A 22281-nucleotide genomic window follows, 5' to 3' on the forward strand; every position below is an offset into this window, starting at 1 on the left:
CCATTTTTGCCACTGAAGTGTAACTGCCAATCGTGCTGCCATCGTAATGCAGTAATACAAGTATTCTATTTGTGAATTTGGGCGCAATAAGACGTGCAAGTACTTTTTAAATTAGTTCTCCTTAAAATCAAAGGTGAAACTGCTCATTCCCTTGGGAAAACCCTAAAGAACCCAATTTCAATTTGTTCATTCGTAAAATTGAACATCTTGCCTGCTATTTGAGGGTAAATAGTTTGACTAACTGCTATACTGAAATTTTAAAGGTAAACGAATCGCATATTGGAGCGAATCTGACGAACCAATGTTTGCTTCGTTATTTAATGATTTTATTAATTTATGAATATTTAGGCACGAAAAGATTTCGATAAAAGTATATTGTGCCAACATGGCAGCACAATAATTTAAAATGCCATGAGAGGCAATGCAAAAAATTTAGAAAACGCAGCAAAACAGAATAAAGATAACAGCTACGAATAATCGTGCAATGAGAAACCGTCACAATACTCCACAAGAAAACTACGAAAGTCAAACGAAAACAAATACGATAGTTTTGCAAAAACTAAGGATTGCGGGACTGTAAAAAATTGTGCTTATTTTGTTAAAAGTACTCCAAAAATAGTTTTTGTGTTGCAAATAAGAACATACCTTATTCTGACCTCCAACCGGACTAGGCTGAGGACTGGTTAATTCACAAATGTCACAAAGTGTTGCTCCAATACCACGTCGAAGTGGGGCCGCAGAAACTCCAAGATTCGGCGATGCTACAGAATGGGAAGCGCGCGAGGTAAAGAGCTATTGTGTATTTTAGCTATGCATGCATTCCAGTTCTATTCACATGTTCATATGTTAATCCTTTCAGGCTCAAAGGCAACGCGAGCTGGACGAAGCAAGGGCCCGAGCTGCCCAAATGGAAAAGACTATGAAATGGTGGTCAGATTGCACAGCCAATTGGCGCGAAAAATGGAGTAAGGTAGGTTTCCTGTACGAGGTTTGCAAATACTTTACCGCTTACCATAGCCACGTTTCGTCGTTTATAAACAAATATTTGTTTAATCGATATAAAATTTGTACAGTGCAAATAATATGAGACTCTTCGATACAGGTACGCACCGAACGTAATAAAGCTCGAGAAGAAGCCAAACAGTTGCGCGCCAACCTTGATATGTCTATGAAGGAAGCGAATTCATACAAGCGAGAGAAAAATGATCTCGAGATGCAGATCTCCCAACTTAAAAAGGAAATGGAAAAGGTTCATACACTTATGATGAAGCACGCCGATCAATTTCATAAAGCAGGGTAAGAAAAATAAAATTCGAATGTTTTTTTTTTTAAATATTGTGTACATTAACATACATAAGTATGTACATATATACAAATGTACCTATGCCCATATTTATTTAAAATGCATGTTTCCATTTTAGTATGTGCGATGTTTCTGAAGATGCTGAGGCGAATGGACGTGATGCTAACTGCTCGCCAGATATTTCGTCTGATGGTTTAAAAAATGTAAACAGCGAAGATGGATTGGTAATTTTGAATATACTTATGTATACTATATTCAAATAATTTTACTTAAGTATATATGTATGTATATGTGTTTATTATTTAAGGTTACCAAGGCCATTTGCAATGATATGAAAGATTTGGATATTGAGGAATATGTGCTGAAAGGCGCCGTACCGAAAAGTGTTCCTGACATGGGTAGGTTTTTGTGGAGTATTTAAATGAAAATCTTTAATATTGTATATCTACTAAGGTAACGATTTAGATGATGTATTGGCCGAAGAAAAACGTCTGATTCAGCAGCTATCTAAAGACGATTTCGATGAAGATTATTTACTGCAAAAAATCTCGATGCTTCAATTACGTTTAGATGAAGCGCAGAAAACGGTGCAAGCAGAAAGAGAGTGAGTTTGTTTTAAAGCTACATAAGCAAATAACTTTTGAAATTAACATAGAAGCCCTACAGGGCAGTTTTAAAGATGCTTAAGCTATGCATTTTAGTATGGGGGTGTACTTGGGATAAAATAAAGAGAATATGTAGAAACACATTTTCAAAAAGTGTCGTATAGGACCTTATGCATTGATTTATATTATTTGTTATCCTTAACTTTTAATCATTATTTAAATTTGCAGAGAAAAAAATATTTTACATAAGACAATCGAAAAGTTAACATTAGAACTACAGGAAGTACGTGAACGTCAAGAAGAGATGCGTCTTGCTAAGCAGGTGATGACTAATTAAATTAAATTAAATTCCTTAATTAAATAGCCCAATCGTTTTGCAGGAAGCTGTACGTGAATTACTCACATTACAGGAACAACACCGTGCCGAAATGCGTATAATAAATAATTCGTTGCAAGAAGAAACTGCGTCCCGCGAAAATCTTGAAAGACGCTTGGCTGAGCTCCGTACAGAGGTATATTTTTGGAAGAATAACTAAAATATCGTTAAAATAAACTAATTTTGAATATTTGTTGCGCAGTTGGAACGGCTACAAGCCGAAAATGCTTCTGAATGGGGTAAACGCGAACGGCTCGAAACCGAAAAACTTGCATTGGAACGCGACAACAAAAAATTACGCGCTGAAGTTCGCGACTACCAAGAGCGTTCCGATCGCAAGGGGCGTCCAATGCAGGCAAATGATGTTGAAGTGCGTGCGCTTCAACAAGAGCTATCGGAACGAAATAAAGAAATAGGTGAAATAAAACTATCACATTCCAAATTAAAAAAGCTTTTAGCTGAAACTAATACAGAACTGGGACATGCTGTGCGGCGGGCAGAGCAATATGAAGCTGAGGTGAGTACATAAGGCATTTATCATAAAAACTAGGCATTCGGTTCAATACATAAGAATCCCTATAAAATATCTCATGTGATAAAAAAAAATTTCTAAAACATGTTGTACCCTATGGTTCTAATTTTATTAATTGCTCTAATTATTTTTCTTAATATTACTGTCTTTCCTCTTATTTTATAAAATACACGACCGTATAAATAAATGCATTTAAATACCAACACAACAGCTTTCGGAAAATATTCTAACTCAACCATCAGCACAATATGTATAACATGTATTTCAATTATTATGTATTTCAATTGGCAAACGCTGCTATGCCTGTAATAGCGCGTCCAAGAATAAGCGCATGGATGTCGTGAGTGCCTTCATACGTGTTAACCGCTTCCAAATTCATGCAATGCCGTATAACATGGTATTCATCGGACACTCCATTTCCGCCCAAAACATCACGCATACTCCGAGCAATATCTAGCGCTTTACCCGAATTATTTCGTTTTATGAGTGAAATCATTTCAGGAGTGTGCAGTTTCCGATCTTTCAGACGACCTACCTGCAAGCATGCTTGCAAACCTAACGCAATATCTGTCAGCGCATCTGCAAATTTCTTTTGTATCAATTGATTAGCGGCTAACGGCCGTTTAAACTGCTTCCGATCCAACGTATACTGCCGCGCTATTCCCAAGCATGCCTCGGCTGCTCCTAGAGCACCCCATGCAATGCCATAGCGTGCATTGTTCAAGCAACCGAAGGGCCCCTTAAAACCCTCCACATTTGGTAAAAGATTTCCTTCTGGCACACGTAAGTCGTCCATCAAGATCATGCCAGTGGTAGAGGCACGCAAAGAGAATTTACCTTCGATTTTGGGTGTAGATAAGCCCTTGCCAGATTGTGACCGATCCACTATGAAACCACGCACTTTGCCATCTTCCCCCTTGGCCCAGACAATGATAACATCTGCTATCGGCGAATTTGTGATCCACGTTTTGGAACCATTCAGAATGTATGATTTGCTGGCACTATCATATTTCGCACGGGTTTCCATACCGGCCGGATCACTACCGTGATTTGGTTCGGTTAAACCAAATGCTCCTGTAAACGAAAACAAATGCAGATATTTTAGTTTTTGTGAAATCAGAAGCTACTTTCAAAATGCAATCTAATCTTGCATTGCTGCCATGAAAGTACTTCTCATAAAAAGCGACCTAAAATCTCTGACACCTCCATTTTTAGGATAACGTTAAGAAGCACAACATGATATTGAAGCAGTTAAGCTGCCAATGGCGTACACATGTGCGCCAGTGCTATGTTATTTTTAGCGATCTAAGTCTTCTTGTGTACACTCTAAACAATAATCTTAATCTACATCCGCCGAAGTTTCTTATCAGAAATTTTTAAATATCAGTTTACAAAAGAACAACTATAATATCCCTCTGCACACATTTATTAAAAAATAAAAATCGTTTGCTACTTACCAATTATTTTGCCCTGAGCCATACGAGGCAGATAGGTTTCCTTTTGCACAGCAGAGCCATAATCAAAAATAGCTCCCATCGCCAGAGAACTTTGCACGCTCAAGGCAGAGCGATAAGCTGAATCTACACGTTCTATCTCTCTGGCCAATAAACCATAAGCGACATTTGACACACCTGCACACCCATAGCCGTTTAGAGTGCAACCCAAAGCACCAAAGCTGCCAATTTCCTCCATAATTTCCTTGTGGAACACCTCATTGCGATTGGCGTCCGTGATGCGCGGCAACAAGCTTGCTTGGCAGTAACTACGAAATGCGTCACGCATAGCGATCTCATCTTCGGTTAGTTGCGATTCCAAATTGAGTGGATCTTGCCAATCGAACTTTGGTGGCTCTAGTGTGGTTGCGAATTTTTTGGTGTTAACAGTCGCGGTGTAGAGCTGGGGTGTTTGCCGTAGTGTTGATAGGATCCGTTTCGCAATCATTGTGAACTCTTGTTTTTATCAGCTCAAGATCTTCTATGATTTATTAAACTACTTAAAATGATTAAATTATGTTTCGTTGCACATACAAAAGAAATGCTTATTTCCTATAAGTCCGGCCCACTTGCGTGCTCTTCTACAACTGTTCGCTTGAAGATTACAGGAATATTTTTTCAAACCTTTGTTGTCTACTAATGTACTATACAAACAAATGTACGTATGCTGAATGAAGTGTGTTTCATGTAATCACACGAATATTTTTCGATTCTCTTTAGAAAATCACTATGCTCATAAACATTATCTTAAATTTTATTAGTTTTATTTTGCATATACCTTATATATGTACATATGTAAGTATGTAGTAGGAAAAGAGAGAATTGCTCTCCAAATGGTATTATCGGCCACGATTGTTTAGTGCCTTTTTAAAATATATCGCTCGTTTACTGAATGACTGCCACAATTCAGAAAAGGGTATTTTTAAGATAATGAATTGAATGAATTAATCACTATATCTTACATCATATTGTGTAAAAGTTGCATGCTAAAATCTTGTGTATGTTCTGTGTGATTCTGTAATATACAAATCTTCGTTTTCTGCGGGGATAGTGTCAATTGAAAACTTTAAACGTGTTTTTTGAAAATTCGCATTTTTTGACTTGTGACAGTCTGTTAGTAAATGAGCTATGCATATGCTTGTGTACATACATATGTATGTACATAGTATGTGCATGCCCTGCAGAGAAAAGCTTGCTTGTTGAATTAATTGACTCAGCACTTATATATCGCACACGTTCTTCAAAAGGTGCACAATTACAAAAAAAAATGTAGATCGATTTTTTGCATAAATTAATTCGTAAGATTTATTATCTCCAATTAATGCAAATATTTTTTTATTCATGTTTATATTCTTCAACTAGAAAACTACTGTTTTATCTGTTTTTGTATTAACTGAGTTGAATCTCTGCGATCCACAAGCAATTACATTTTCGGATCTGATTTTTGAGTTGTGTATTTTTGAACCTTTCTATGCGGCCAGAAAAAGAATGTGAATAGCTTTTACCATTTGCCCCAAAATTCGAGGTCAGTTGTGTAATAACATTGCAATATAAATACTGTTTTAAAACGATGAATTAAAAAAAATAGTAGAATATGATAGAATAGCAATAAATATATCCATAAGGAATTCAGCAGGCTACTAACTACCTAATTTCTATTCAACAAAAACTCTTGCTGACTTTATGGGCTTACTCTGCAAAAATCGTTGGACCATGTACTTTGTTTGTGTTAAATTGGAGCACTTACAAAAGTGTTCCTCTCTCATGCTGTAGCGGACCAACTCGTGTCTCTGCGCCAGCTTATTGTTTGTTATCCGATCACTGCTCGTGTTTTAACGAAATGTGATTGAAGTTGAGCATTTGAAAGCACATTTTCATGTCTGGCTGTAGCTGAACGTGTCGAGATGCTCGCTTTTAGTTGTTAGCTCCCAGCATGTTCGGGTTCCAATGCCGTCAGAGGCAACATGTAATTTTTAATTTTTGTCTTGGTTTTTATTAATTTCAAAAAAGCATTTGAGAAGTGACCCTGCAAAAATCGCGGCTACTCCATGCATGCATGTAAAGAGTACTCCCTAAGGGCCAAGGACTACTCCAAAATTAACCACAATTCATATAAAAAATATGGCCCAATTAACATTGCGATGTCCTAGGGCAGGACCATATACTCCATCTCTGCATTACATCAGAGTAGCACAAAACTACTCCAACATATTAACAATGACATTGCTGATATGCTTTTTCGTTTGTACACGCTTTTGTTCTGCATTTCACAGATGCTTTTTTGCAATTAATAAAAACCAAAAGCAAAAATAAAAAATTACATGTTGCCTCTCTCGGTATTCGAACCCGAACATGCTGGGAGCTAACAACTATCAGCGAGCATCTCTACACGTTCAGCTACAGCCAGACATGCAAATGTGCTTTCAAATGCTCAACTTCAATCACATTTCGTTAAAACACGAGCAGTGATCGGGGTAACAATAAAATGGTGCAGACACACGAGTTGGTCCGCTACAGCATGACAGAGGAGCATTTTTGTAAGTACTCCAATATACCACAAATAGACCACATGGTCCAACGATTTTTGCAGGGGAAGAACAAAAGCGTGTACAAACGAAAAAATATAACGACAATGCCATTGTTAATATGTTGGAGTAGTTTTGTGCTACTCTGATGTAATGCAGGGATGGAGTATATGGACATCGCAATGTTAATTGGACCATATTTTTTATATGAATTGTGGTTAATTTTGGAGTATTCCTTGGTCCTTAGGGATTACCCTTTACACGCATGCATGGAGTAGTCGCGATTTTTGCAGGGTATTTCCGCAGAGTCAATTGTCACCACATATCGTTATCTTAATTCACAAAGGCCCTAATGGCTCGGTTATGCAAGACTTGACTTGAAAATGGTATATCTGGTAAATGAGCTGCACGTGTATGTAGTTACCCAAAAATAAGCAACTTCACTCAGAAACTCGCAAAAATAATAGATTTTTGATTTCTAAGTTAAGTTTTTACGTGTCAAGGGAGCCTTTTTAAATATTTTTATGGTGGCGAAACGAAAAGTCAAAAACAGCATTAAACGATCCAAATAATAAGCCACCAACAAAGCTGTTTTTTTATTATTGTAAACCGTTTTGTTTTCTTTTGCGAACGGTATTTCTTTGATATATTTTACCTACTCCATATAAAAATATTTGTCCCCGCTCAGGTTATTCGATAATCAACATGAAAAAAAGTTTAAACAATGAAAAAAGGCGTTACTGTTTGTGAATGACCACATTAACTTTTATTGTTTTATTATATATTTACCTGGAAAATTTTATCAACATAAGCGTGGCTTTCTGTTATAATATTGTCCCTCCGAATTTTCCTGAATGTCACTTTTTAATTTTGCCGTGATAATAACAGTAGTTGCTTTGCTTGCCCAAGTGCATTGCAGTTAAGAAGCCCAAAAAGTTGTTGATCGAATCACATAAGAAATAACTTAATAAAAGTAATTATTTTGTGTTTTTAAGTGAATCTATCATTTCACTATGGTTAGTATGGCTAAATATTTCCTGAATGTCACCCAGTCTTTTATGCAAAAAAACACCAAAAATAAGATAATTACCAATGTCTGTTTATTGCTTAAGGATTTTAAATGATTTCCTTTTTTTTATTTTCGTGATATAAGACTTAGAAAAAAAAAACAATTTGAAATATTTCCAGAATGTCACTTTCAGGTAAAAAATGATTTTTTTATTTAAATAGCTTATTTCTCCAAAAGTGTTCAAATGGCATATATGGGAAATTGTCGCCGAAGAAAGATTAAACAAAAACCTGCCTCCCAGAAAGAACCGTCATGAAACCATGAAAGATCTCATGAAGAAGGTGGAAAAAACTTCAACATTAGCTTATGTGATAAATGAGATTCAAAGCAATAGGCAAATGTTTAAAAAGCATGCATTTAATGTTAAAAATCAGTACAATGCTTATCGGTTAATATACTTTTTTCTAACAGTTTCTAAACTTATTCAATCCTTTTACTTACTTTTAAAAAAGTGACATTCTGGAAAATATTTTACAAAAATGCAAAAATAAGAAAAAATAATAGTTTTTGAAGAGCCTGAAAGCAGTTTCGTTTTCTCCACAAATTTTCACGTCGGTTAACGATTTCAGAGGATAAATTTACCTTTTTAAAAAGTGGCATGTAACTCCGTTCTTTTTGGTACTAACACTTTAAAATTTTTACTGAAGGTACATCTTAATACAAGCAACAAAAATCTTGTGAAAATGTGAAAAACGCGGTCCCAAAAAAAGTGTTGGTTAAGGCTTTTGTGAATTAAGGTAACGATATGTATATACATAACTACATATATACATACATACATATATCCCAAAAAATGGATCTTATTAAACATCTTAAGCTTGATTCTCAAATGTTTCTAATGTATGTAACTAAAACTTTTCCTAGAGGGCATATTACCACATGTGCGCTTAGGGTACCCCAGTGGCAAAAGGCAATCAAAATCAAAAATAAAGTCCGTGCCACAGGTTTTGAACACGTGACCAACAACACGGCAGTCGAACACGCATCCATTCGGCTACACCAGCTGTTGAGATAACGTGAACAAAAAACATACTTGAGTTAGTTTTCAAACTTTTTGTTTTGTTTGTCGCTTCAAAGCTACACATCCTCCGCTCTCTTACATTGCGATGTATCTTTGCGTTCAACCGTAGTTGTTAATATTTTCATGGTAGAAAAAGGTAATGGATTCCTATTTTCCCACTGGGACGAGAAGAGAAACAGAGTTTTCTGATCGGAAAAGAGTGACTTTCAAGAATTCTATACCATTTGCACGAAAAATGTTTTTTTCCTGATAAAAAATATGTAAAACTTTGAGCGCTTTGAGCGACCTCTAAATATGATTTCAAAGTCAAAAACAGGGGTATAATTCTTTTCGCTAAAAGGACAATCCGACTTTGCTTTTTCCCATGCATGTTTGGACCACCCTAGTGTGGAAACCTACTCAAATTAATTTCATACATATTATTTTTCCCCATACGTACTCCATAAATTTTATGACGTCGAAAAACACTGCAAATTATCCGACTGGGTTAATACAAGTATTCATTCATACATATTTACACATTTACATACATACATATGTAGATGTTAGGAGGCATTCGTTGATCGTGGTCATTCGGTAGAATATGATTTAATTCTCACTTTATACTTTAATACACCTATGTTTGTATGTATCTGTGTTGCCAGAAAAAAATTTCGTTTGGAGCTAAATCGGTTGAAAAAAGAGCTAAATAATAGTAATAGTAGCTAAAATGAAGAGCTATTTTTTTATTAAGTGGTTCATTTTTTGACGTAAAGTTGCTTTTACATTTTCCGAAATTTTATAAAAAAAAATTACGAATTCTATGAATATAAATGCTGAAAACAACTTTTACAACGAAAACTTACGCGCACGTGGTAGAAACTAATCGACTTACCTGCCCGTTTTCCATTTGCTTACGCGCCATTTGCATTAGGAGTGGTGGTTTTCTAGGTATTAATCGAAACAGAATAACATGAAGGTATTGAAAATAGCCTGAGATCACCAAAGCCAAATGAATTTTAGTCAACACTTGAAATAACAGATTTTTAATTTTAATATATTACCAAATACAATTAAAATATTCTGGACCAAAAAAGTGCTTGATAGTTTTCAAAAGAGCCAAAAAAGAGGTAGGAGCTAAATAGAAAACTAAAGAGCAACACTGATGTACATTTCTTATCAGTTAAATAAATGTCCACGACCGTACATATTTACCAGGGATGCCAATTGGGGTAGAATTCCCTATTTTGGTAGAATTTCAACTTTATGGGGGAATTGCTTAACATTTTGGGGAAATTTAATATACACGCTATAAACCTTTATTTAATAATTTTTATTTTACGTTCACAAAATAATTGTTATCTGATGAGTTTTATATAATTTTTTTTTCCAAGGAATAAAAACTACCTGGTGAGTTTTATTTTTCATTAAAAAAATAAAAGTTATTTTGTGAATGTTATTTTTCTTTCACAATGTAAAACTCATGCGCTCAAAAAAAAAAGAAAAACACAAATAAAGCTTCAGCCCTTAGGTTTTATTTTGTAAAAAAATAAAACTCACCAAATAACTATTAATTTTTGAATGAAAAATAAAAATAAATAAATGACAAATAAGAAATAAAAGTTATTTTTATTTCTTGAACGCAAAATAAAACTCATCAGATAATAATTATTCTGTAAATGAAAAATAAAACTCATGATGTACGTATGTAAGTATTATTTGTTAAATACAAAATAAAAATTGAAGCATAATAATTAAAATAAATTTTAAGCTGTATAACTTATAACTTTTACGGTCCCTGATTAAAACCCAAATTTTCCATACTCAAAACATGAACAACGAAAAAATACATATTTATAGTTTCTCAAATTATTCGAGTAATGAGAATTTCGAATAAAAAGAATCTTGAATAACTGAGTTAATAATTGACGTCAGTTTACGCTTAGCTTATTTAAGGAACTCGTCTCACTCAAACAAATTTTTAGTCAGTTCTGGCTTGCCTCAGCTAATTATGAGTTTGCAGCTGTTTTGATTGTACGCATTAAATAGTTTTTACCTATTGAATTTTGCAAGCTCATGTCTTAGTTTACTTAAACATGCACAACTTATCCGACTACAAGTATATCAACCGGCTTTCTGAATCGCTCGTCGCCACTTTGATTGAAATCTCAATAAGCGCTTTCGATTTTGTTGTTCTTTAATTGAAAATTTTTTTTTTGTAAACAATTTTTATTCTTAGCGGATTTGATCTGTGGCTTCTAATTCTAATAGACTTTGTAATAACTAAATATATTTATTATTGGTATTTTTTTTTTTTATTAAAAAAGAGAATCAAACTTTTTTTCTGGGTATCGGACCAAACCAATTTTTTTTAAAGTAATTTCTCCGTTTTTCGTAGTTAGCCTCCGAAATCGAGAATTTCGAAGTTCGAAATAGGACATTTGGTAAAAAATTATATTTAATTATTGCATATAAATAACTAAAAACATAAAAATATAGACGTAGTCCTCTTTTTGCTCTTATTTAAATGGTATATAACTTTTTTTGTGCAAACTTATATTACAGATGCTATAAGGGGTCAAAGTTCTTTGAAAAATTAAAAACTTAATATTACAGAAAATTTTGAACCGATTTTTAAAAGATTCATATCGTAAATTTGAGAAAAACCACATTTAAAGGAAAAAATAACCTTTTTATTAAAAAAAAAATATTTTAAACAAAAAAATTACTAACCGATTTTTTAAACAATTGGTACCGTTGTAAAGGCGACTAAACTCCATTTCTTTTGATATTGCATATTTGTACACTTCGTATATAAAAATTTTAGAAAAAACACATTGGAATGAAAAACTACCTTTTTAAAAAAAAAAATATTTGAATAAAAAAAATACTTACCGATTTTTAAAAAATTGGTATCGTTGTAAAGGCACTTAATACCCTTTTTTCTTAGATGCATATTTGTGTACTTCGTATATAAAAATTTGAGAAAAAACACATTTAAAAGAAAAAATACCTTTTTTTTACAAAAAAAATATTTTAAACAAAAAAATTACTAACCGATTTTTAAAAGATTGGTATCGTTGTAAAGGCGATTAAACTCCCCTTTTTCTGATATGTATATTTGTGTACTTCGTATATAAAAAATTGAGAAAAACACTTAAAAGGAAAAAATACTAATATTTTACTAATAAAATACTAATATTACACTTAGTATATAAAAATAAAAAAAAAAACACATTTAAATGAAAAAATACCCTTTTTCTTATAAAAAAAAAGTATTTCAATAAAAAAAATACTAACCGATTTTTAAAAAATTGGAATCGTTGTGAAGACGATAAACCCCTTTCTTCTGAGATGCATATTTGTATACTTCGTATATGAAATTTGAGAAAAGCGACATTTAAAGGAAAAAAATTTATAAAAAAAAATATTACAAACAAAAAAATTACCCACCGATTTTTAAACAATTGGTACCGTTGTAAAGGCGATTAAACTCCCTTGTTTCAGATATGTATATTTGTGTACTTCATATATAAAAATTTGAGAAAAACACTTAAAAGGAAAAAAATACTAATAGTTTACTTATAAAAAAATATAAACAAAATAATAATAATAAACAAATTTTAAACAAAAAAATTACTAATTAGTAATTCAATTGATAACTTCACTTAAATAAAACAGAAAATTATCTTTAAATTTTATATATAACCTGTTATGTAAAAAATAAAAAACCATGGAGTTTTTATATTTATATATGCATGTTACATACATGATTCAATAATTAAAGGTTTGCTCATTAGTGACATTAGAGTTTTGACACTCCCTTAGCTCCCTTACAAAAGCTTTGCACACACACACGAACCCACACACAGTGCCTTGCTAAGGGAGCCGATTTTGTCAAGAGGGAGCGAGAAAACTGTTTTTTGAGCCAACCTTTTATTATTAAATCATGTGTTACATATACTTTTGCTTAATTTTTAACAGGACTGTGGGCGAACAAGTACGAATTACCGCTTTACAGCTCTATTCTGCACGTTATCGAAGATTTTGTAACCGGAAAATTTTATTACCAAAAAATTCTTGTCACCGCGATTCTAGGTTCGTTCAACAATTCAACTATGAAGAATTGTGCAGATTCTGGCATTGCATATTTCACGGGGCAATACTTTGTTACCAGCTTATAAGATGGTAACAAAATTTACCGGTTACAAGAGTATAGAGAATGCGAAAAGGGTTTAAAAATTGGCAGGAACTTTATTTACCGGTTACTAACTTTTTGTTACTAGCGCAGAATAGACCTGAAAAATACTATAAATTAATTGTTTTATTTAAATAAGGTATTCAATTGTATTACTAATTAGTAATCTTTTTGTAAATTTTTTTTAAAAAAAAAATTTGGTATTGTTCCTTTTGAGTGTTTTTTTCCAATTTTTATATACGGAGTATACAAATATGCATATTATACGAAAGGGGGTTTAATCGCCTTAACAACGATGCCAATTTTTTTATCGGTGAGTAATTTTTTTGTTTAAAATATTTTTTGATAAAAAAAGTTATTTTTTTCCTTTTAGGTGTTTTTCCTGAAATTTTTATTCACGAAGTATACAAATATACATATTAGGAGAAAGGGGGTTTAATTGCTTTTACAACGATACGAATTTTTTAAAGATCAGTTAAAAATTTTCTGAAATATTAAGTTTTTAATTTTTCGAAGATCTGACCTTTGAGCCGTTATAGCGCCTGTAATATAAGTTTTCACAAAAAAATTTATGTACCATATAAATAAGAGCAAAAGGCGGAACACGTCCGTATTTTTACTTTTTTTGCTTTTTACATGTAAAAATTAAAAATTGTTTTTTCTCAAAGGTTCAATTTCGAACTTCGAATGCCCATATCTCGATTTCGGAGGCTAACTTCGAAAAACGGAGAAATTACTTTTTCACATTGTATGTATGCGTTTTATATCTCTCGTGGCTGTGCTCTCCAATGAACATTTCTTACTCCGTAGGGGACCTTGTTTACAATTTTTATATTGAGTATAAGACTGTTAAACACAAAAAAAACTAGAGTGCGCATATATCAGGTTTGATAGCTGTTGACCATACGAACAATGCCTCATACTCAGATACACTAGATAAATTTGTGTTCTCGAGAAAAAAGTTTGCGTGGCCAAACTTTTTTTTCTAAATTTTGAAAAGTTATCGTTTCTTGGCCTCTAATTGTTGAAAATGGCATACAAAGCAAATATAGGCCAAAAAAATGATGAATTTTCAAAATTTTAAGAGAAAAAAACTTGGCCGCTTTACTCAGATTTTTGGATAATGGAAATTTTTTTCCATTCTTAATTTCTTCAACATTTGCTCCAAAATTTCCTTTTTTTGAATTATGGCAGTCTTTTAGCGAATAAGCGATATATACATACATATGCACGATATATGCTGCATTGACGCTATAGTCCTCTAATAACGAAATTTTTGTCAATAAATGATTTTTTTTTTTCTGAGGTACACCTTAAAGTTCTTCGATAGATGATCTCTTTCCTTTGGCTGTTTACCCAATTTTTTTTAAATGATTCCGCACCATGTTTTGGGCAAAAATCTTAAATAATACTTTTTGAACTTCTTGAGGCCTTTACATTCCAAACAGGTAATGTAATATATGAACCAAAGGCCCGAAAATAGCCCTGTACTCAATCCAATACAAAATTGCTAGGCTATTCTAAAGAAACATGTGAACAGTAAAGATTCCAGTAGTAAGACGTAAACGGTTAAATATTTCCAATTTCTATTAAGTTGATGCCAGAAAGGATACCTGTTGATTTAATGCCCTTGGGGGTATAATAAATATAGATTAAATATTTCGTTTGTGCTGTACATTATTTCACTATCTTCAACATTTTTTTTTGTAAATTAATAGTTCATTTCCACCAAGTCTTAACTGCAGTTTATGCCTATTGGAACAAGGAGATTACAACTCGAAGGGGTGATTCCTCCTACTAAGTACAAGCAAAAGTAAGGAGAAAAGGAAACACTAAGAAATAAACCTTGCCGCTCACCTCATGTTGAAATTTTTGTAACTTATCTGAGCTCTTAACTGCAGTTAAGCTGGAAATAGGCTATAACACTTTAATATGAATTAAGTTTTGTGTTACCCATACGACACGCTACTCAAATATTTTGTAGCCGTTAACAATGTTCTTGTATCAGTTTTTGTTGCCTCACTTGTTTAATTTTTCTGTTAAAAAATGTTCGGTAACAAACAGAATAGCTCTGATTATATTCCTGAGCGTTAGGTAAGACGTTTCGACAAAATTTGGATGACCTTGATCTCGAAAACAAAATCGACTTCAACTTGATGATGTGTGTGTGTTTTTGAGATAAATACTGGTGAAGTTTTGACAATGGAAAAATGGCCAATTTCAAAAATTAAAGAGAAAAAGGAATTGGGACTTTGCTTCCTGAAAGATAAAACTGAATTTTAATGAAAATTCAATTCCCTTTTGGTTGGTGGTGTTTCCGACAGGGTAGGAGTATTATGTGATGTATTGTGGAACGATTTTCCGTCTTCCCTTGTTATTAACAAGTGTGAGCAGACTGTGTTTACAAACAAAATAAGCAAAATTTAAAAAAAAATAATTGGAGGTTATTTTTAAGTTTTCAGAAGTTACGATTTTTTACTAGGAAGTGATCCGATACTTTTTAGTGTCATTTTCTCGCTCTGAGCGAATTTTTATTTTTTTACAGTTTTAGTAGTTTTAGTGGAAGGGATACGGTATTGGGCCTTATATATATCTCGGTCCGTTATATCGATTTTTCACTACATAAATACATACATACATATGTACGTTAAAGTGGTCCGAAAATGTATGTAAAACAAGTAAGAAAGTCTAAGTTCGGACGAAGCCGAACATTAAATACCCGGTGCAAGTATTAAATATATGTTTTTCACCTTTCCGAAAGCTACCGCTACATGGTAAGCCGGGGTGTATCAATTTTGAGTAAATTAGCGTCCTTAAATTTCGAAATATTGAAGTTTCAAGCATTTCTTAAATTGTCCGTTATATGAAAAGCGGCCGTAATTTTAGTCCGATTTCAATAATTTTCAGCGTTTTGCTTCTATGTGGCAAGTACAATAACCACACCGAGTTTGGTACAAACTGGTAGAACGGTTACCGGGATATATATATATATGATCATAAGTGGGCGGCCACGCCCGTTTTCCAAAATTTTATCATAAACGTATTTCTTGGTAAAGAATTGTTGCAAGCATCAATTTTGAATACACTAGCTTCAATATATACCGATTTATAAAAGATTTCGTATTTCTCTAAATTACCGCTATATGGGATGTGGGCGTGGTTATTGTCCGATTTTAAAAATTGTCGGCCATTTCGTAGGTTATGCCAACAACTGTGCCAGGTTTGGAAGAAATTGGTGCAGCGGTTGTCAAGATATACACATGTAACCATAAGTGGGCGTGGCTACGCCCATTTGCCAAAATTTTAAAATATTCTTATTTTTCGTCTAAAACTCATTGTAAATATCAATTTTGAGTGAATATTCTTCAGTAGCTACTAAAATATCGCAGTTTTCGTATTTCTGAAAATTACCGTTATATGGGAGGTAGGCGTGGTTGTTGTCCGATTTTGCCCATTTTCAATACCTACGCCAGAAAGAAGTGCACGTACCAAGTTTCGTTAAGATACCTCAATTTTTACTCGAGTTTACAGACGGACGGACGGACAGACAGTCACCGCTTAATCGATTTCTCTTTTCATTCTGATCATTTATGTATACATTTGTCTATATCTATCTCGATTCGTTTTGCCTGTTACAAACAACCGTTATGTGAACAAAGTTATAATACCCTCGTGCACAAGTGCGCTCGGGTATAAAAATAAGGTCGGATTTTTAATGCCGCCACGCCCGTTATATACCGAAAAAAATATACCCACATTTTTTTAATTTGAAATAAAAAAATATTTAGGTAGTGCTCAAAGCGCTCAAAGTTTTCCATGTATTTTATATGGAGAAAAATCATCTTTTCGTAGGAATAGTGTAGAATCATTGAAAATCAATATTTTTCGATCAATATTTATCTTCGGGAGATTCCCAGTATCTAATAATTCTTAATTGTTTCTTTAACAATTTTTTCATGGTAACTATATTTTATAGGTCCTCCAAAGCGATTAGAAAATGCAATGGGGGGACCAATAAAAAATCTTTAATCATAAAAAATGGTTAAATAAACAATAGGATATTAATACTGGAAGTCTCCTGAAGAGAAACACAGTTTTCCGGTCAAAAATATTGATTTTCAAGAGTTTTATACCATTTGTACGAAAAATTGTTTTGTCTCCATATAAAATACATGAAAAACTTTGAACGCTTTGAGCACTCCCTAAATATTTTTTAATTTCAAAATAAAAAATAGGGGTATATTTTTTCGATATAGATTAATCCTAGGGTGTGGCGGCATTAAAACTCCGACTTTATTTTTTTGGACCACTCTAATGAACACATGTATACGCAGTTTTGATATCTTGTACCAAAATTGTTGCTCGATAAAAATAATGCTTGGTTGATTTGAATTTAATAATAATAAAAACTCATCGACTATTTTAGGTAAAGCGCCTCCGTCAACGTGTCGAAGAATTGAAACGTGAATTAGCCGGCGCTGAGGACGAATTAGACTCGGCTGTGAATCAAGTACGTCGCTTACAACGCACCAACGACGAATTGGTTGGTCAAACTGAAGGGCTGCAAGTGCAAATACAACATTTACAAACAAGGTTAGTCGCATTTCCTCAAACTTGAAATTCACCATATTCACTCTGAAGTCGTAATTCTGGCACTTTTGTTATTTACTGTGAATTAACAATGATCAAATCTGTGACATTTTCTATTAACCTTTGGGATTGCTGCTTCTTCTAAATCGAAACGCTCACTAACTACTCACTCATTTAACAAACATTCATATTCATACATGTAAATATAAATGTAAGGCGTGCACCTAGTCCTCCGATGCGCACTGTCGGCGGTGTGCAATTGCGCAACAAGATCGCTGTAGAAATTCCCAGCGAATGCTTGCCCAACATAAATGATTTACGTCAGATTTTCGATGATCAACCAGCTGGTAGTCGTCATAGTCATAATGCGGGTAGTAGTTTGCCAAATGGAGGAGGTGGCGGCGTCGAAGCGGGCATTCCGAAACGTTCAAGTCACACTGAACGTACTTTGATGCAACAAACAAGCACTTTTTTCGATGCTAAACCATCACACTTGGAAGAGAATATATTTGAATCCAAGTCGCGAAATCTCGAATTTGAGCGTGCCAAACAAAAATTTGATAATCCATCGCATCTACAGCACCAACATCATCACCACCAGCGCGAGCAACGTGAACGATCATCGGGTAGATTTGCTGGGGCTCCAACTGGCCAACAACAACAACAACTACTACAACAGCAGCCGATTGGCGGTAATCGCTCCAATCTGGCATTGCCGCTAAAAACCACCAACAGCTCTGGCATGAGCTTGGGCGGTGGTGGAGGTGGAGGTGGTAATGGCAGTGCGAGTTTGAATTCGAATTCCAATGCGACTTCGAATTCAAATCCTAATATAACTAAAGATGAGATAAATCGCCAATTATTTAATGATGATCATTCGCATTCTTCGACGTCTGGTGGTGGCAGTGTTGGTGTAGCAGGTGTAGTTGGCATTTGTGGCACTGCTAGTGCCACTAACACTGGCCAATATACTAGAAAAGATGCTTGTGGTGGTACTGGAGGTAGTGTTGGTGGTAGTTATGCAAGAAACAGTATTAATTTAGATGGACTCAAGGTGTCCGACGACGAGGTAAGCAATGAAAAAGTGGAAAATTCGCAAATTTTTCTTAATTTCTGATTGCATTTGAATGAGAATTTTACTAATGCCTCAATATTTTGCCAATTTTCGATTTTTTTTTTTGTGATAACACTAATGATGTTTATTAACAAACTTTAGTTACAACTCTTTCTGTTTATGTGTATATATGTACGTAAGTATAGTTTAAGTTTATTTTCATAGCAAAAATACTCATTATATTCAAATAGCAGTAAATTAGGCGTGCATGTATTCAAATTCGTTTTTAATGCTTACAGTTTAAGGAATATGTATTCGTAAATGTTTTATTTTTAATTATATTTATTATTTGTTTATTTCCACAACAGCTAACTAAAAAGTTTTCATTTACTATTTACTAATTATACAAAACGCTTGATTTATAAAATAGAGTATACAAGCATTTATAGACACATCACTACATAAATTTCAATTTAATTTCACAGACACCGTAATTACGGTTCAACGAGTTTATTGCTGGACGATGAAACTGAAGGCAACAGTGACGAGGGCATTTAAATCGTCAATAATTTGATCTGATCTTAAATACTTATTTTACAATACGTATATTATACAAATACATACATATATGTATTTTTTAGGTAATAAGAAAAAAGTATTCCAATCTCGACTATATACATACATACATACAATATATGCATACATATCTGTGTTCGTATGGAAAAGTAGCTTATGTTGAAAGGCTGGCTTTAGTATAATGCGGCATTCCCTTTATTGTTTAAACGACAAAGAATTTTTTGATGAGACTTAATAAGAATATTGACTTGCTAGTATCGGAGCTATTTCTTGCACGTTTATTTGCCAAAAGTTCTCAACGGCTCACCGCCAGTGAGTAATTCGCAATCGTATGCTGCGAATGCCGATTTATACTAAAGCCAGCCTTTCGACATAAGCTACTTTTCCATACGAACACAGATATGTATACCTAAATATACATTTAGCTTTAAGATATACTGCATACATACTTACTGTTTCATTATTTAATCGAATATATGCAACGAGCTAGCCATATACATACCTACATAAATACCATGGATCATATTTTTCAAAAAAGCATTCCAATGACACGTCTGGCTTCCATGCTTTAGCCCACATTAATGATAATCAGGGACGTGAACCGGTTTGAAACCGTCCGGGTCTTGAACCGGATTAACTGCTTTTTTCTACCAATTAACTGAACTGTTAACCGAACCATTATTAATTGATTTTTATTTGGTATAATAATTATTATAGTTTTATTTTTCCACTTAAAAAATTATTATCTATAAAATTTAAAAGGCCATACAGCGGTAAACTGCAAATATCTCAAAAAGTTATCGATAGAAAAAAAAATTATGTCGATTTTCGGAATCACCGAGCAATTCTCTATAGGCATTGGATAGTGGCGTCCATAGAACATTTTTGCTGAAAACCAGCGTCATTACTCTTAAGTGAAGAAATGAATCTGAAAAACTCGAGAACAACAGTACTGATATTATTGAAATTTTGGGTATCCCCTCAAAGGATGATAATAGAGGAAAAATAACTTCGATATATTTTCACCACATACACATTCTAATGTGAGAAATTCAGTTTGTATGGGAGGTGCCACGCCCCCCTTTTCAATAACTCCCATTTTTCCATGAGTTTGGCGTTGATATTATATATCTCAATACTAAGTTGCAGCACTCTACGATGAATACTACCAGAGATATGTTGTGTGAAAACTTTAGGTTGTATGAGAGGTGTCCTTGATATATCGAAATTATTCTTCTTCTATTAAATATATCAGTATAGATGGCAAATTAAAAGTATTTTTTAATTAAATGTTTCCTATGGAAAAATGTTTATGAATAGTTGTTTAAATAATTGCAGGTATTTGAAATTAATTTCAGGTATTTTCGAAAAAGTGGGAGCATTCAAACATGAAATGACGCGAAATTTAATTATCTTTTATTTAAAAAAAAACGAAACTTCAAATCGGTTCATATTTGGGCTCTCAAAATTGATTTGTCCACAGCAACCCACTGTGCGGCGGTGTGTCCCCTCGTCACTAGTGTTTAACTTTTACATCTCGAAACGTTCTCAGCCACCAGAGAGTGTTTAATTGAGCTTCTATGTTAACCGTTGTTCTCCTCTTCTAGGGGTATCAGACAGCGTCTCTACGAACTCCCCTACGAGATTCAGACTTACACCAAGCAAACACTCAACTCGAAGTTGCCGTTGGCTCTATTTTAATTCTATTTATTGGGGTATGTATTCACAACGGTATCGTAAGTGCCGTATTGTTGTATGTCGTAAACGTTAAACGACTAAAAATATATTAAGGAGCTTTTCAAAGTACCATCAAAGTCATATTATGAATTTTCGCAGTGTTAAAAACTAGTTGGTTGTGGTTTTAAGTTCTCTAAACATCTATTTAATCTTTTAAAGTTTACGACATACAACAATACGACACTTTGACACCGTTGTGAATGCCTCATATGTGTTTTATATTTTAAAATATGACTTAAATTAAATAATATAGAGTTTTATGTTGGCTTTTTAATGGCTTCCTTTAAGGATATTTTCAATAGCTTAAATAGATATATTTTGCTATAAATACATGTATGGGATTTTCTTAGTCATGATTAGAATCTGGAGGGTTTCTGAAATTCGAATTACATTCGCGAATACTTAAACTAAATATTCGAGTTTGTAACATAGAGCCTGTAATTTAACTCAAAGTCGAAGTATTTTCTATTGCTTTTTCAATGTCTTAATCGAGATATTTACAAATCTATTCTGTCAATTATAATTAAATAATTTTCGTTTTCTTCGCACTCTTGTCACCTTATAAGCTGGTAACAAGATACTGCCCCTTGAAATATGCAATTCCCGAATCTTCAAAAAGCCAAGGAAATATATGTATGTATTGACAGCTTACCAATGCATCTAGAATTGGGGTTTTAAGAAACGATAACAATTGTTGGTAATAAAATTGTCGGGTAACAAAATTTTTGGCACCTTTTTACTTTTTTATTTTATTTAAACTGATCCTCCCCTCTTTTGTACCTACAATTTTTTAAATTTTAACTCTCATCGGCTTTCCTCGACTTATCCTATAGCGATACTTAGAAAATAGTAGCTAGCGAACGCTATAATTTAATTACCTGTTAATGGAAAACAAGCTTTTTTTCTATTCTTTACATATTATAGGTCAAAGGTCAGATAGTACATATGTGATTAGCCACATACGAGTACACCCCAAAGCGCTATACATATGTACATATGTACATCATATCGGGTTTTATTCACCTTGATACTTCGTAATGATTTGAAGATTGAGAAGCCATATTGTGTTAATTGGGAATACTTTTTACGCATTTGTAAGCATAATTTTTATACCCGAGCGCACTTGTGCACAAGGGTATATTAATTTTGTTCACATAACGGTTGTTTGTAACAGCCAAAACGAATCGAGATAGATATAGACAAATGTATACATAAATGATCAG

General features: G+C 33.5%; 2 protein-coding genes across 5 annotated transcripts; one reads left to right on the forward strand and one right to left on the reverse strand.

Annotated features, from left to right (window-relative positions):
- Positions 1-427: 427 nt before the first annotated feature.
- Positions 428-19399, forward strand: LOC108365090 (coiled-coil domain-containing protein 102A). 4 transcript variants are annotated; one of them, XM_017619048.1, is made up of 12 exons: positions 428-784; positions 860-970; positions 1103-1296; positions 1422-1527; positions 1611-1701; positions 1769-1907; positions 2137-2230; positions 2289-2420; positions 2487-2801; positions 17528-17694; positions 17908-18760; positions 19231-19395. In XM_017619048.1, the coding sequence occupies exons 1-12, from the start codon at positions 695-697 to the stop codon at positions 19237-19239; spliced, it is 2301 nt and encodes a 766-aa protein (XP_017474537.1). In that variant the 5' UTR covers positions 428-694; the 3' UTR covers positions 19240-19395. The 4 variants fall into 4 exon arrangements, with proteins under 4 accessions (XP_017474537.1, XP_017474536.1, XP_017474539.1 ...); XM_017619047.1 differs by having other exon boundaries at positions 1757-1907; positions 19231-19394; XM_017619050.1 differs by lacking the exon at positions 17908-18760 and having other exon boundaries at positions 432-784; positions 19231-19399.
- Positions 2826-5060, reverse strand: LOC108365091 (glutaryl-CoA dehydrogenase, mitochondrial). The gene is made up of 2 exons (XM_017619051.1): positions 4274-5060; positions 2826-3890 (listed from the first exon to the last, which is right to left on the reverse strand). Exons 1-2 carry the CDS (start codon positions 4755-4757, stop codon positions 3097-3099), a joined length of 1278 nt encoding a protein of 425 aa, XP_017474540.1. The 5' UTR covers positions 4758-5060; the 3' UTR covers positions 2826-3096.
- Positions 19400-22281: the final 2882 nt, after the last annotated feature.

Source organism: Rhagoletis zephyria, unplaced genomic scaffold, assembly GCF_001687245.7.
Source record: "Rhagoletis zephyria isolate East Lansing unplaced genomic scaffold, Rhagoletis_zephyria_1.1 Rzeph_scaffold_01774, whole genome shotgun sequence".
In the NCBI taxonomy this organism is placed as follows: Eukaryota; Metazoa; Arthropoda; class Insecta; order Diptera; family Tephritidae; genus Rhagoletis; species Rhagoletis zephyria.

Bases quoted from the DNA above. Each gene is read 5' to 3' on its own strand.
- LOC108365091 (XM_017619051.1), bottom strand. From the start codon at position 4,757: ATGATTGCGAAACGGATCCTATCAACACTACGGCAAACACCCCAGCTC. The intron at 3,891-4,273 runs GTAAGTAGCAAA...TTTCGTTTACAG, and splicing joins GGCTCAGGGCAAAATAATTG to GAGCATTTGGTTTAACCGAA.
- LOC108365090 (XM_017619047.1), top strand. From the start codon at position 695: ATGTCACAAAGTGTTGCTCCAATACCACGTCGAAGTGGGGCCGCAGAA. The intron at 2,231-2,288 runs GTGATGACTAAT...ATCGTTTTGCAG, and splicing joins AGATGCGTCTTGCTAAGCAG to GAAGCTGTACGTGAATTACT. The intron at 2,802-17,527 runs GTGAGTACATAA...CGACTATTTTAG, and splicing joins CAGAGCAATATGAAGCTGAG to GTAAAGCGCCTCCGTCAACG.